At 42.6% G+C, this 12,636-nt stretch overlaps 1 protein-coding gene across 1 annotated transcript; it reads left to right on the top strand.

Annotated features, from left to right (window-relative positions):
- Positions 1–315: 315 nt before the first annotated feature.
- On the top strand, positions 316–5,731 carry ALG11 (ALG11 alpha-1,2-mannosyltransferase). The gene is made up of 4 exons (XM_086481922.1): positions 316–353; positions 1,375–1,608; positions 2,345–3,276; positions 5,439–5,731. Exons 1-4 carry the CDS (start codon positions 316–318, stop codon positions 5,708–5,710), a joined length of 1,476 nt encoding a protein of 491 aa, XP_086338048.1. The 3' UTR covers positions 5,711–5,731.
- The last annotated feature ends 6,905 nt before the right edge of the window (positions 5,732–12,636 follow it).

Genomic DNA, 12,636 nt, shown 5'->3' with positions numbered 1-12,636 from the left:
GAAGAGAAGGAGAGGAGAAAGAGAAAGGGGGTGAGGAGAGGGGAAGGAGGAGGCGGCACCGGCTCCAGCAACACCGCCGCCGCTCCCGCCCCTCAGGGCGCGCTGCCAGCCCGCGCAACGGCCCGGCTCGCCCCGCCCACCCCCTCAGGCACGGCCCCGCCCCACTCGCCTCTCGCTCCTAGCCCCGCCCTTTCCCCTCCCCTCCGTCTATCTCCCGCGAGAACCAATGAGAGGGATGCAATGCCCGGCTGGTCCCGCCCCCGCCCCGCCAGGAGGCACCTTTTCCGGCGGAAAGGCGTGGCGGCGCTGTCCAAGATGGTGGCGGGAGGGTTGTGCCTGTGTGGGCTGATAAGGTACCGGAGGGGGTGGCGAACGCCGGGCGTGGGGGCGGCGCGGCGCGTCCTAGCAGCGGAGAGGGAGGGGAGCAGAAGATTCGGCGCCTCCATGGCCCCTGCCACCCCCGAGCCGCCCCGGGCGTCACGCACCCCCCGCCCCATGCCCCCTGGGGAGAGGAGGGGCCGGGCACGGCCAGGTGGGAGCGGTCCCTGCCCGGCTCCTTCACCCTCTGCCGCCGGCCTCGGATGCGTTAATGTGTTTCTCCGCTTCGTCATCCCGAAAATGAAAGTGTTTTCGTGTCTGACGTGTCAGTCGTGGCGCGTGGCTCGCCGTGGGCAACCCCTGTAACGTCGAGTAAATGGTGTTTATCGTAACGCGTAGCGCAGCTTCGGGGTCCAGGCCGTGGTGCCTGGGAAGCTCTGCAGGCCAAGGGAGCGGCGGTGGCGAGCAAAGGGAATGCCCCGTCGGGGGGTGCCCAGAGACCCGAGGGGACGGGTCTCGCTAAACAGAGGAACCGCTCTGAGCTTTTCTGTGTGATTGACGTAGCTCTTCAGATCTGAGGGGAATGGGGCAACTGCAGGTTGTGTGTCGTGCGCTGCAGGCTGGCCCAAGCAGCTCAGCTCCAAAGCTGTTCACACTGAGGCAGGCCAAACGGGAGCTTGGGCTGAAGAAAACTCTTACAAGTCTATTTAGAAATCACTTTGCTGGTTGTGTTTTGCCAGATCGTTACAGTCATGCAGGCTTTATAGTGTATATAGCACATGGAGACAGATAAAGATACATGGCATGAATAAACGATAAGAAATTATTGTCAGGTAACAGTAATAAAAAAAAGCTTGGGCTGAATGATGTAGACTGGTGATTTTTGTTTCTGTAGTTGTTGAAATGATACACAGATATTGATGATTTCTGAGATTAGAAGAACTCAAGAAGTCATTGAAGTCCCTGTTGCTCTACCTGTAAGCACTTCTCTCTCAAATTCATCCATAGTATTTCTTGAAAGCAATTTTGTATTTTAAAATTTCTGGCTTGTTTCAGATTGCTGTGCTCATTGTTACTCCCTGCGTTATTTCTAAGTGGAATTTTGTGTGTCTGCTTGGTGGTGCTGCTGTGTGGAATACGGCTCTGGATACAACAAAGGAAAAAACAGTTCACCTCAGCAGGAAAAGATGGGAAGCGGCCGTTGCTGGTTGCCTTTTTTCACCCATATTGCAATGCAGGTGGTGGAGGGGAGAGAGTCTTGTGGTGTGCCATAAGAACACTCCAGAAAAAGTAAGCATAGATGTTTATCAAATACTGTATTTCATTCTCATCTACTGATGGTGGTATTTATACACATTTTGGCATTTTATGTATTTACATAGGTATCATTAATCCTCCGGTCATACATTTTTTTTGCCTCTTGAGTTTCACCTGGTCACACCATTCCACTTCATCCCTTTACCTGGATTTTGATCTTTCCTGCTGTGGCGTCTCTCAATTCTTTCTCTCACTGGGAGAACCCCTCCTCCCTCATCAGTTTTTCCTCTACTGGTGTGGAACTTTGTACAAGCATAACTTATTAGTGGATAACTGATAATCTTGTTACTTACCTGTTGGTGCAGGAGGCAAACAAGTTAATACCTAAAAGCAGATTTAACATTGGCACATCCACTAGCTTGCCCAGTCTTCTGCGTTTTACTCGTGCTGTGCACTAGATAGACATCTCCTAATGTAGGGCAAGGCATTCTTGAGTCTGTAGAATAATGCTGAGCTCCTTTTATGTTTTACTCAAAAAAAAAAAAAAAAAAAAAAAAAAAAAAAATCCCCAAGTCCTCAGCCATGTGTTTTTCTGCAGATCAGAAAAAACTGGAAGTATAAGGAGAAGTATTGTTTAGTTAAAGTAATTTCAGAGCTAGGCCAGAGATTTGTTCTTACATACTTTTTGAGTAATTTTAAATGGATAATATTTTGGTTTCATGTGAAAAAATTTGAAGAGTATGAAATTCTTTTTTCTTTCCTCCCGCAGGTACAGAAATGTAACGTGTGTTGTTTACACTGGTGATAGAGATGCCACTGGAGAAGAAATAGTAGAAGGCGCTTTCAGAAGATTCAATATTAAATTAACTCGTCCTGTGAAGTTTGTATTTCTAGAAAAACGCTACCTTGTGGAAGCTTCTCTTTACCCACACTTCACTTTGCTGGGGCAAAGTTTTGGATCGGTGTTTCTCGGCTGGGAAGCGCTCCTAAAGTGTACTCCTGATATTTATATTGACTCAATGGGCTATGCCTTCACACTTCCCCTCTTTAAATATTTAGGAGGTTGTCGCGTTGGATGCTATGTCCATTATCCCACTATCAGCACCGATATGCTTTCCGTCGTTAGGAACCAGGATACCAGGTTTAACAATGCAGCCTTCATTACAGACAGTCCTCTTTTCAGCAAATTTAAACTTGTCTACTACTATTTCTTTGCTTTCATGTATGGATTGGTTGGTTCCTGCAGTGATGTGATTATGGTTAATTCTTCTTGGACGCTAAATCACATCCTTTCCCTCTGGAGAGCTGGGGCTTGCACTAGTGTTGTGTATCCACCGTGTGATGTTCAGACCTTCCTGGATATTCCACTGGAAGAGGAAAAGAGCACCACTGAATATTCCATGGTTTCCGTCAGCCAGTTCAGGCCTGAAAAAGATCATCCTTTGCAAATCAGAGCCTTTGCTAAATTGCTGAAAGAGAAGAGATTGGTGGGGCAGCTGTCATTGAAGCTTATCTTAATTGGCGGCTGTCGTAACCAGCAAGATGAAGAGCGTGTGAATAACCTTAAACGTCTTTGTGAAGAGCTGGGAGTTAGTAATGATGTGACATTCAGGATAAACATTCCCTTCGAGGAGCTAAAGAGACACCTGGCCGAGGCCACCATTGGCCTGCACACGATGTGGAATGAGCACTTTGGGATCGGTCAGTATCTTTCCTCGGTGTTCAGCTGGTTGTCCCGTCTGGGGAGGGCTTCAGTCCATGGTTAAGGCTCCTCAGCATAGGTGTCTAAGCATAGCTGTCGGCATGCCAAGCAGGTGTCCAGCTCCCATCCTCCTCAGAGGCGATCTGGCCGAGGTAAAGCCTGCAGGACCAATTCAGATGACTAACTGCTAGGTGCTACTGTAGTGCAAGCTGAAGGGCTGTAGACATCGTAGACTAATTATGGGCATCCTTCAGTCACCTAAACAGGCAGCCAGTGCCATCTGGGCTACCCAAGATGTCCTGCCTGACCTCCAGCAGTCACCCAAAGGTCCTGTGTTAGGTTTGACAGCCTTACACAGATGCCTTCTGTGCCCAACGGAGCCTCAAAAGGCAGCAGGTTCTTCTGTTTAGGCCCCTTAGATTGTGCCCTGTTGGCTCCACTGACTGCAGGGAGAGCTTAGATGCGGTTCACGTGTAGACATCCATGTGCAGAGCTTTTGATCGTGTTTCACCTGCCTCAGCTGCCATTTGAAATGTCTAGTATGTGTCATGGGGCTCTAGCTGCTGTTTCAGAGGTGTGAGTCTCCCATAGATCCTGTCTCTTATTTGTAGGCCCCATGTAGGTGCCACCAGGTACCCTTGGCCATCTCATTGCACTAGGCACCTGTGCTAAGGCAGTTAAACCAAATTCTTAAATCAGTCGCCGTAGCACAGAGCAGAATGCCGAAGAGGAGCTGGGACCTGGTTTGCAATGTGCTGTCATACAGAATTAAGGCATTTGGGCTCAGTTTATCGGGATTAGTTGAGTCCTGACCTTGAAAGGGAATGTAGGATTGCCCATCTGCCATAAATCGACAACTGGGTAAGTTAGCAGCCAAGCAGATGGATGCCGTGCTTGGCTGTAATGTGACTAAACTGCAGATAATGTCATCAGACTTTATCAGAATACAAGTTGAGTGGGTATCAGGAAGAGTAGTTTATAGTCTGTGGAACTTTGTGTAAAAAATTGACACTGAGGTGTCTTGCAGAAGCAACTGCCACAAAATGGAAATAATGGTTTCTCATCTTTTTCCCCCACAAAACAGTTTAATTAAGTAAATTTTTTTAAGAAGTGATACAATCACACTGTGCTTTTGAATTTCAGCATGATTTAACCTTCGTCTCCAACAGCTTTTCATCCCTAAATAACATGGTCCAAAACTTTGGAGCATTATTTATAGTTGGCAATTTTTAAGCTAGGAGAACTTTTTAAAAATCAAATCAGAACTGAGAGGAATCAGCAGCTATTAAAGGGATTTCTGAGGTCTGTTCTGGAACGACAAAGGAGAATTGATGTTGATGTGTACATTATATGCTATTCCTAACCCACTGCTTTTGGCTGAGGAAAGCTTGTTGTCAGATTCCTATGCCATTAGAACGTCTTTCATCAAAAACACAGATGTAGCAATAACAGTTTTTAGTAGTTTGTCTTGCTGAGTTGTCCAAAGCTATGAAGATTTGTTAATCTGCAAAATGCTGAACTTCTGAATATGACCTGATTGAAATGTGCATAATCAGCTTTCCTCTCTGTCTTTCCAAATGTTAAAATTCTGCAGTGTGAATGAGAAAATTAATAGTTGCGTTCGGCGCTAATTTTTAATTATTTTTTGCAGCTGCCACCGTACCATAAAACCAGCGTTGCAGTGTTCTGTCACAGAGCAGGATAGGTTGTTTAGATGTGGTGCTTGGAGATATGGCTTAGGGGTGTACTTGGTAGAGTAGGGTTGATGGTTGGACTTGATGATCTCAAAGGCCTTTTCCAACCTGAATGATTCTGTGCAGTGTGCTGTCACAGAGCTACCTGCCATGTTTATCTTTACACGTATTTCAGTATCTAGCTCTTTTTTCACCCTGTATACTGGTGATATAATCTATCTGAGGTAAATGATACACGTTACAAGAACCACAACTTAATCAATTATATCTGATTTCAATTTTATGTGTTTAAGAGAAACTATCATTTCAGTCCTTAGGACTGAAAAACTTAAATTTGTTTTTCTTATGAGACCTGTATTTTTCAAACTGATCTAGAATGGCGGTCTATACTTACTTACAATTCTGGGTGAATTTTACTGCGGTTGTGATGTGCACATTCATATCAACACGTTTTGTGTCTTTTACAGGAGTTGTTGAATGTATGGCAGCTGGCACAGTTATCCTGGCTCACAATTCTGGAGGCCCCAAATTAGATATTGTGGTACCCTATGAAGGACATATTACAGGCTTCCTAGCAGAAAACGAGGACAATTATGCAGAGACAATGGCTTATATCCTCTCTTTGTCTCCTGAAAAAAGGTTAGAGATCAGAGAAAATGCTCGTCGCTCTGTGCACAGGTTTTCTGACCAGCATTTTGAAGAGACATTCCTGTTGTCTGTGGAGCCGTTATTTAAATAAATTTATATGAATAAAAATGTATATGAGTAAAATTAACTTTTTATATTTAACTGTATTTCACCTGTAAATATATGTAATCCATGATCCCTTGGTCCCATTGAATAAAGAGATTTTCTTTCTGTCAGGCTGTCTGCTTTATGTAATAGAGATTTTTTTGCTGGGAAGGAAACGCTCCTGAAAATTTTCTGTGTTGACTACGTGACAGCACACTGCACTGCAAAACCCACTGGATTCACAAAACCGTCATATGTCCTTGGTAACAGAACTACATCTGGAAGTTCTTTTATTTATTGACTGCTTTCAGTCTCCACCCATTTCGTGACTCTTCACCCACAGTCACACTTTTTAAAGTTAACGTTTTTGTTTGAGAGCTTTTGTACCCAGAAGATTTTTTTTCCAGAACCTGTGGCACATTTGCAGTTTGCTGTCTCCCTTTGTGTGGCAAAATTCTGTTATGTGGGATTTTAATTGTGGTGCTAGAGATTTCATTACCTACAGTGGTTCCTTTAAGGTTAATCATATGGTGGTTTTGCTAGCTTGCTGCTTTTTAATAAGTGTAATAATTGCACTTGTCTGTGGTCCTCATATTAGCTATTTCCTCATGCCCTTTCAGAGTGTGACAACTTAATGGTATTTTTCCAATCCTATTCTATCGAATGGTTTTCTGTTCCTAGGGATTAGAAGGCATAATTAAATGCTATACAAACATGAACGTTAAAGCCTTAAACTGCTTCTTATTATAAAACTTTGAACATTTTGTTCACAGTGTTCTAAGATTGGACGTTGCTTTTGTATCAAAAATGGGAAAATATATAGTCCTTTTTTGAGACATCAAAGCAGTATTTTGTATTTTAGCAAACGAAAAGAAGTGCAAAAAGCTACTGAAATCAGGCTTTGGGATGTGGGTTTCCCTCTAAGCTTCACCTGGATTATATGAAATTTTGTGTATGAAAAAATATGGTTGGCAGAACCTACTGTCCCGTGTTTTATTAGGAATTGGGGAATGTACAATTCTCATGCTGCTGATAGACCCTTTTACTGCTACTGTATAAAACTGCTGAGCTGTTGGTGATGCTATGTAGGGTCAGTACTGTGTAAATGAAACTATGGATTATAAAACTGTATTGGCAGGACATAGAGATTATGAAAAGCTGGAAGGTCTTCTTAAGGAGTTGCTGGAGCCAGGGAAATGTAATACACTGACTAGGAGATTTTCTTATTGATACAAAAAATGGTTAAAATGTGCAATCAGAAATTTGCCCGAGCAAGTGTTGTCATAGATGTCCCAGGTGGTTTAGTAGAATAAAGATTAAGTACATTTCAGTCTGGGTGAGGATTTTTCAACATTTAGACATCTGAAAAGGTGCCTGCATTTTTTTCCTTTTAAACAAAATAGTAACAGCCTTCTATTAATTTTAATTGAGTGTTTAGCACTGTTGAAAAGCAGTCGATTTACTTGGCATTTAACATCAGCTGCCCTTAAATTTTGTTACTGAGGGGGCTGAAATTTCAAGGAAGTTGAAGTTTTGAAACAGTAACTGTGCTGGTGTTCTAGGTAGCTGTCACTTGCTGCTTGCCTTTTTCATTATGTGTGTCAACACTAAATGGCCTATCGTTATCTTCTAAATCATTAGCTTTTCCAAGTAGTTTGTGAGGTAAACTCATCTTTTCTTCATCTGTTTGACCTTCATTTATTGAAAGGATGGGAGATTCCATGGTTCTCTCTGCTGGAGAAGTTGCCACTTTTTCCAGAGATTCCTCCAGCTCATGTCTGAGTCCATCTTCAGAATCTTCAAAATTTCTGTAAAGTAAAACAAGATAATTACATTAATTAAATGTGTCTTTGTTACAAGCCTTTCTGAGATTTTTTTTTTAAACACTTTATAAAGAAGTGACACACATAATGTGAACTCTTTCTTCTTTCTCTGTGAGATTGTTTACCTGTATTTATAAGGTAAGGGAACAGGAGCTGCAAAGCCATGTTAAATACTTCTGCATAACATTTTTAATGACAGCAACGGCACGTGACATACTAAATTACAGAATTAAAAGTTAAATTAGCAGACTCGGTAAAACAAGTCAGTTTTCTTCATTTTTGAATTTAAAAGAACAGAAGAAAAGCTTTAGGCAATGCAACCTGTCATTTCATGAAAACTTCAGTTGTATGGATTTTTCTGCTTGATGTGCTTCTTGTACGTGTCTTCATCTGAGCTTGGCTGAAGTCTGCCTTCATCAACAGCAACCGCAGAGTCTGTTTCTGAATCATCTTCTTTGTTTTGGAGGCAACACAGTTACTCTCCCTTCTGGAAAGGAAGAGAAACATTCCTTTATTTGTAGATCAGCTAACTACAGAAGTGTGCCTAAAGTAATAGCAAATAAGTCAATGCTTGAATTTGTTGTTGTTCAAATTACAATAATGTAAATACTACGGCTGTCTTATTCTTGATCACACATGTTTGTGGCTTATGACTTCTGCTAAGTGGAACCTGGTGTAGACCGTAACCAAAGGACTATAAAAGTTAAGTAAGAAAGGCAATCTGATGTTAGTAGGTTTAAGTTCCCAGTACAGGAATCTGCATTTTCAGTGGAAAATTTAGGGAAGTATTTTGGGAAAGACTGAAGATTACTACTTGGATGTAGCTATGGTTACCTAAAAATGCTTGCTTTCAAAGGGTGAAGGGCAACCCTAACCTGAAGGTGGGACAACAATGCCAAGAGTTGTTGGTTTAGTATAAAGACTAAATTCTGCATGTCATCAGACAGAAATCTGTCAGTTTGGGTAACACTGTACTCCACAACATCAGCTGGAGTAGCAGGGCAGAACTGGGTTTTGAGAGCATGCTATATTCTAATAAATGTAACTGATAAAAGCAACAGCAATTAGAATACCTGTGTGTCTTATTCTTGCTTTAGCCGTATGAACTGCTGACATTAGTGAAAAGTGGTTTGAATTTCATTGTGGTTTTGTTTTATTTTTAATGCATGAGCAATAAAGCTAGTCTTAGGAGAGGAATTTAGCTGGTACATTTAGCTGGTTTAGCCTTCAGGAAGGGGTGGTTTTAGAAGAGCTGCTTATGCTATGAGAAAACTTGTATGTGAGGCTTAACTAGCAGGAGAGTACTGACTGCACAGCTGCAAATGAAAGGTATTTCTGACGATCCATTAAAATTGTTAAAACTTGGCATGTACAATTCAGCTGGCTTAAAAGTCCTGTCATCCAATTATACGTTCAGTAAATTGGTAATTGTGCATAAAACCACAATGTCCGGTAACATTTACAGCACCTTTCCGGGGAAAATACTCTGACTTGTTAGCTAACAACTTTGATGCAAAGTAAAGGTCATTTTTAAAACAGTCTGTTCCTTTAGGCAAGTGCGCTGCAATACAAGTGAGTTCGAATAAATTTCAGCGTCAGCTGTATCAGTGTGGACCATGCTGTAAAGTCAGTCACTCACCAGCGTAGTTTAAGTCGCCATGTACTACAGTCTGTAGAAATATAGCATCATAGAATGGTTTGGGTAGGAAGGGACCTGAAAGATCACCCAGTTCCAACCCGCGCCCCCCCCCCGCCATGGGCAAGGCCACCTTCCACCAGACCAGGTTGCTCAAAGCCCCATCCAGCCCGGCCTTGAACACTGCCAGGGAGGGGGCAGCCACAGCTTCTCTGGGCAGCCTGTGCCAGGGCCTCTCCACCCTCACAGGGAAGACCTTCTTCCTAATATCTAATCTAAATCTCCCCTCTTTCAGTGTAAAGCCATTACTCCTCATCCTATCACTACCCTCCCTGATCAAGAGTCCCTCCCACCTTTCCTGTAGGCCCCCTTTAAGTACTGGAAGACCACTATAAGGTCTCCCCGAAGCCTTCTCTTCTCCAGGCTGAACAACCCCAACTCTCTCAGCCTGTCCTCACAGCAGAGGTTCTCCAGCCCCTGATCATCTTAGTGGCCCTTCTCTGGACCCATTCGAGCAGGTCCATGTCCTTCTTGTGCTGGGGGCCCCAGAGCTGGATGCAGTACTGCAGGTGGGGTCTCACCAGGGCAGAGTAGAGGCAGAAAATCACCTCCCTTGACCTGCTAGCCATGCGCTTCTTTTGATGCAGCCCAGGATGCGATTGGCTTTCTGGGCTGCGAGCGCACAAGGCTGCCTCATACTGAGTTTTTCATCCACCAGCACCCCCAAGTCCTTCTCCACAGGGCTGCTCTACAGAAATGGCTGTTTCTGTAGAGCTGTTCCACAGAAATATAGAACAGCTGTTCTACAGAAATACATGTATTTGTATAAACGCTTTTTACAGGGTTCTTCAGTCTCAACAGTTGCAGGGGCTAGATCTGGGTTTGTGGAACCTGCCAACTTGCTGGCAGCAGTAGCTTACCTCTATCTACCCAAGCAAACGAAAGAATTGTATATGAATGTAATAGCCAGTAGGTAGGACTTGCCCTTTTCCCTGCTATTGAAAACAGCGACGTCCTGAAAGAGGCCTTTCATTGCTACAGGACAGAGCTGCTGGGACAGGCTGCCCATGTTTTTCTAGTTTACCAACTGCTTCAAAATGTTGGTTCTCAGCACATACTCTCTGCCAATAGTAGAAGAAAAAATACACTAAAGAAAAACCTGCAGAATTTATAGTAACAAACATCCCACCTATTTCTTCTTCAACATGGGTGAAGGAATCATTAGACAGCTCTGCTTTTGCTAAGATGTTCAGGAGTGTCTCTGGCGGCGTTTGTTTCCACTGCTTCGCGTTTTTCAGGATGTCTTCAGGCAGAATAGCATGGACAGCTGAAGAACAGCAAGGTTCTCAGGTCATTAAAGCATAACTGCAGCTTGGCACTGGTTTATATCAGATTCAGACTTCCTAGTCTTGACAATGATTTCTTCTTTTTGGGTAATGCTGCAAACTTGTGTGGTTTTTTTTTCCTCGTTTGTGGAATACTCCTGATTTTTTTAAAGTATTTGATCTGATCGATACTGTAGAGAAAAAATACTTTGTCACTAAAAAGTCTCACACCAGTTTTAGTGCTCAAGTAACTTCTGATTAAGCCTGCAACAGACAGGTGCAGCTTCATTGCACAGTCCTTGCTCTCAGAATTGTTGGCTTCTTGGGGGCTGAAAAAGCTTCGAAGAAGTCCCTGTTTCTTTTGTGCCGTTTGCTCTTTCATCTAAGGCAGAATGAACACCAAGTGGCATATTAATAATATCCTGCTTTGTCTTCACTCTCCATGCAAAGCCTTCAGGTTATTTCTTTGTATCTGGGGTACTGGCAGCATGCTGGAACGCTGGAAGAGCTCCTTGTTTGCAGCGACCCGTCACTGAAGATACCTGGCTGCCTGGGAATATGTGCACGGGTACTGTAAGAAACCGGGCGATTACTGCTTCTGACATGGAGCATCACCGCAGCCGCCCCTGTGTGAGCTCACACTTGCGACTGGGTACCAACACTACGCAGTGGTTTCGGCGAGGGACCATTGGCACCGTTACGCTGCCTGGTGCTGGCTCTGCCCGTGCCGCCTCAGCAGCCACCTCAGCAGCAATTCTAGTGAAAAGAAACAGAAATGTACTAAAACAATTTACAAATCAAATGTGGCGTTTGCAGATTAACTCAATTTTGGGATGAGTTCTTCCCCTAGAGCCCAGTTTACAAAATATAAGTATCTGCACGCTTTCATTTTTTACCACGTGAAAGGTTGACCCAGATATCATCCAATTTTCTTCTAAGCAATTATCCTCTTGAAGAAGGTCAGATATATGCAATATGTCAACAAACCCTCAATAGGAAGCTTCACTGTAACAACGGTAGAGGACAATGGTGATGGAAACAAACCTTAGAGCACAGAGCTACTGTCATGGTTTCAGGTCACTAATGTAAATGCTTTGAATATAACGACAACGTTCTTCTGCTGCTTGAATGCTGCCTTCCTCAGGAACACATGCATCTAAATCAATTTCAAACTTTACTCCTCCCTAAAGAAAATTTCACACACTTCATTAATTTATTTTATTAAATAAAAACGTTTAATTAAATGTACACAGATTATATGGAACTAAAAACTTTCTTCTACTGAAAATAACTTTGATTTAACAGGATCAACGTTGAACAAACTGAGCAAAAATAGACTTCTCTAAATATAGTATATGGATATTTTCAAATGATTGCATCCACTTTTGATTTTAAGGAAAGGTGTCTTCAATGATCATTTCATTAAAATCCTTGCAATAGACAGAGTTGGTTCTTACAGCTGGTTCTCCACAGTATTAAAATCTGAATACTGTACTTCTTCCGTGCAATATTTCACAAAAGACAAGGGTCTTATGGTCAGAGGCCTTCCTGATATCTTATGTGCATTTTCATTTAATTCCCATCCCCTTCTACAATTTAAAAAGCACTGTGGAAAATAATGTTTTATAACAAAATGTTAAAAAATTAGCAGCCTGACTTGACTTCACTTAAACTTTGGGTAAACATGAGCTCCCATACACTACTAATGCAGTGTGATATAAAGATGAGTAAGTGGAGACTGATTACCACCTGGCAATATCTAAAGAGAGTCTCCCTCAAATGATCAGAAAAGCTCATTTATTTTCTGTGATTCTATCTTCTCATATAAACTTTTAGCAAACAGTAGACCAGCACTATTAATTGGCTGTCGGATAACTTGATTTCCAGAGCTACCATGGTAACACAATCATTTGAAATATACAGACGTAAGAAGAAAATGGAAAAGAATACAACAATAAGAATGGCTACCTTTGTGTTACGTATCTTTTCTAAGATTTTTTGGTCTTGCCTATCCTAGAGTCTGATGTGTTTAAACTTGTCTTCCATGTCCTGGAAGCAGAAAAACCCCACTACTTTAAAATACAGTCTTTGAAAACAGAACATGCGTATACTCTGTAAAGAAAGACTTCTTTAAGTAGTAAATGTACTC

This window comes from Leptosomus discolor, chromosome 1 (genome assembly GCF_034619465.1).
Source record: "Leptosomus discolor isolate bLepDis1 chromosome 1, bLepDis1.hap2, whole genome shotgun sequence".
Lineage (NCBI taxonomy): Eukaryota > Metazoa > Chordata > Aves > Leptosomiformes > Leptosomidae > Leptosomus > Leptosomus discolor.
This window is presented reverse-complemented; position numbering and strand designations above follow the sequence as displayed.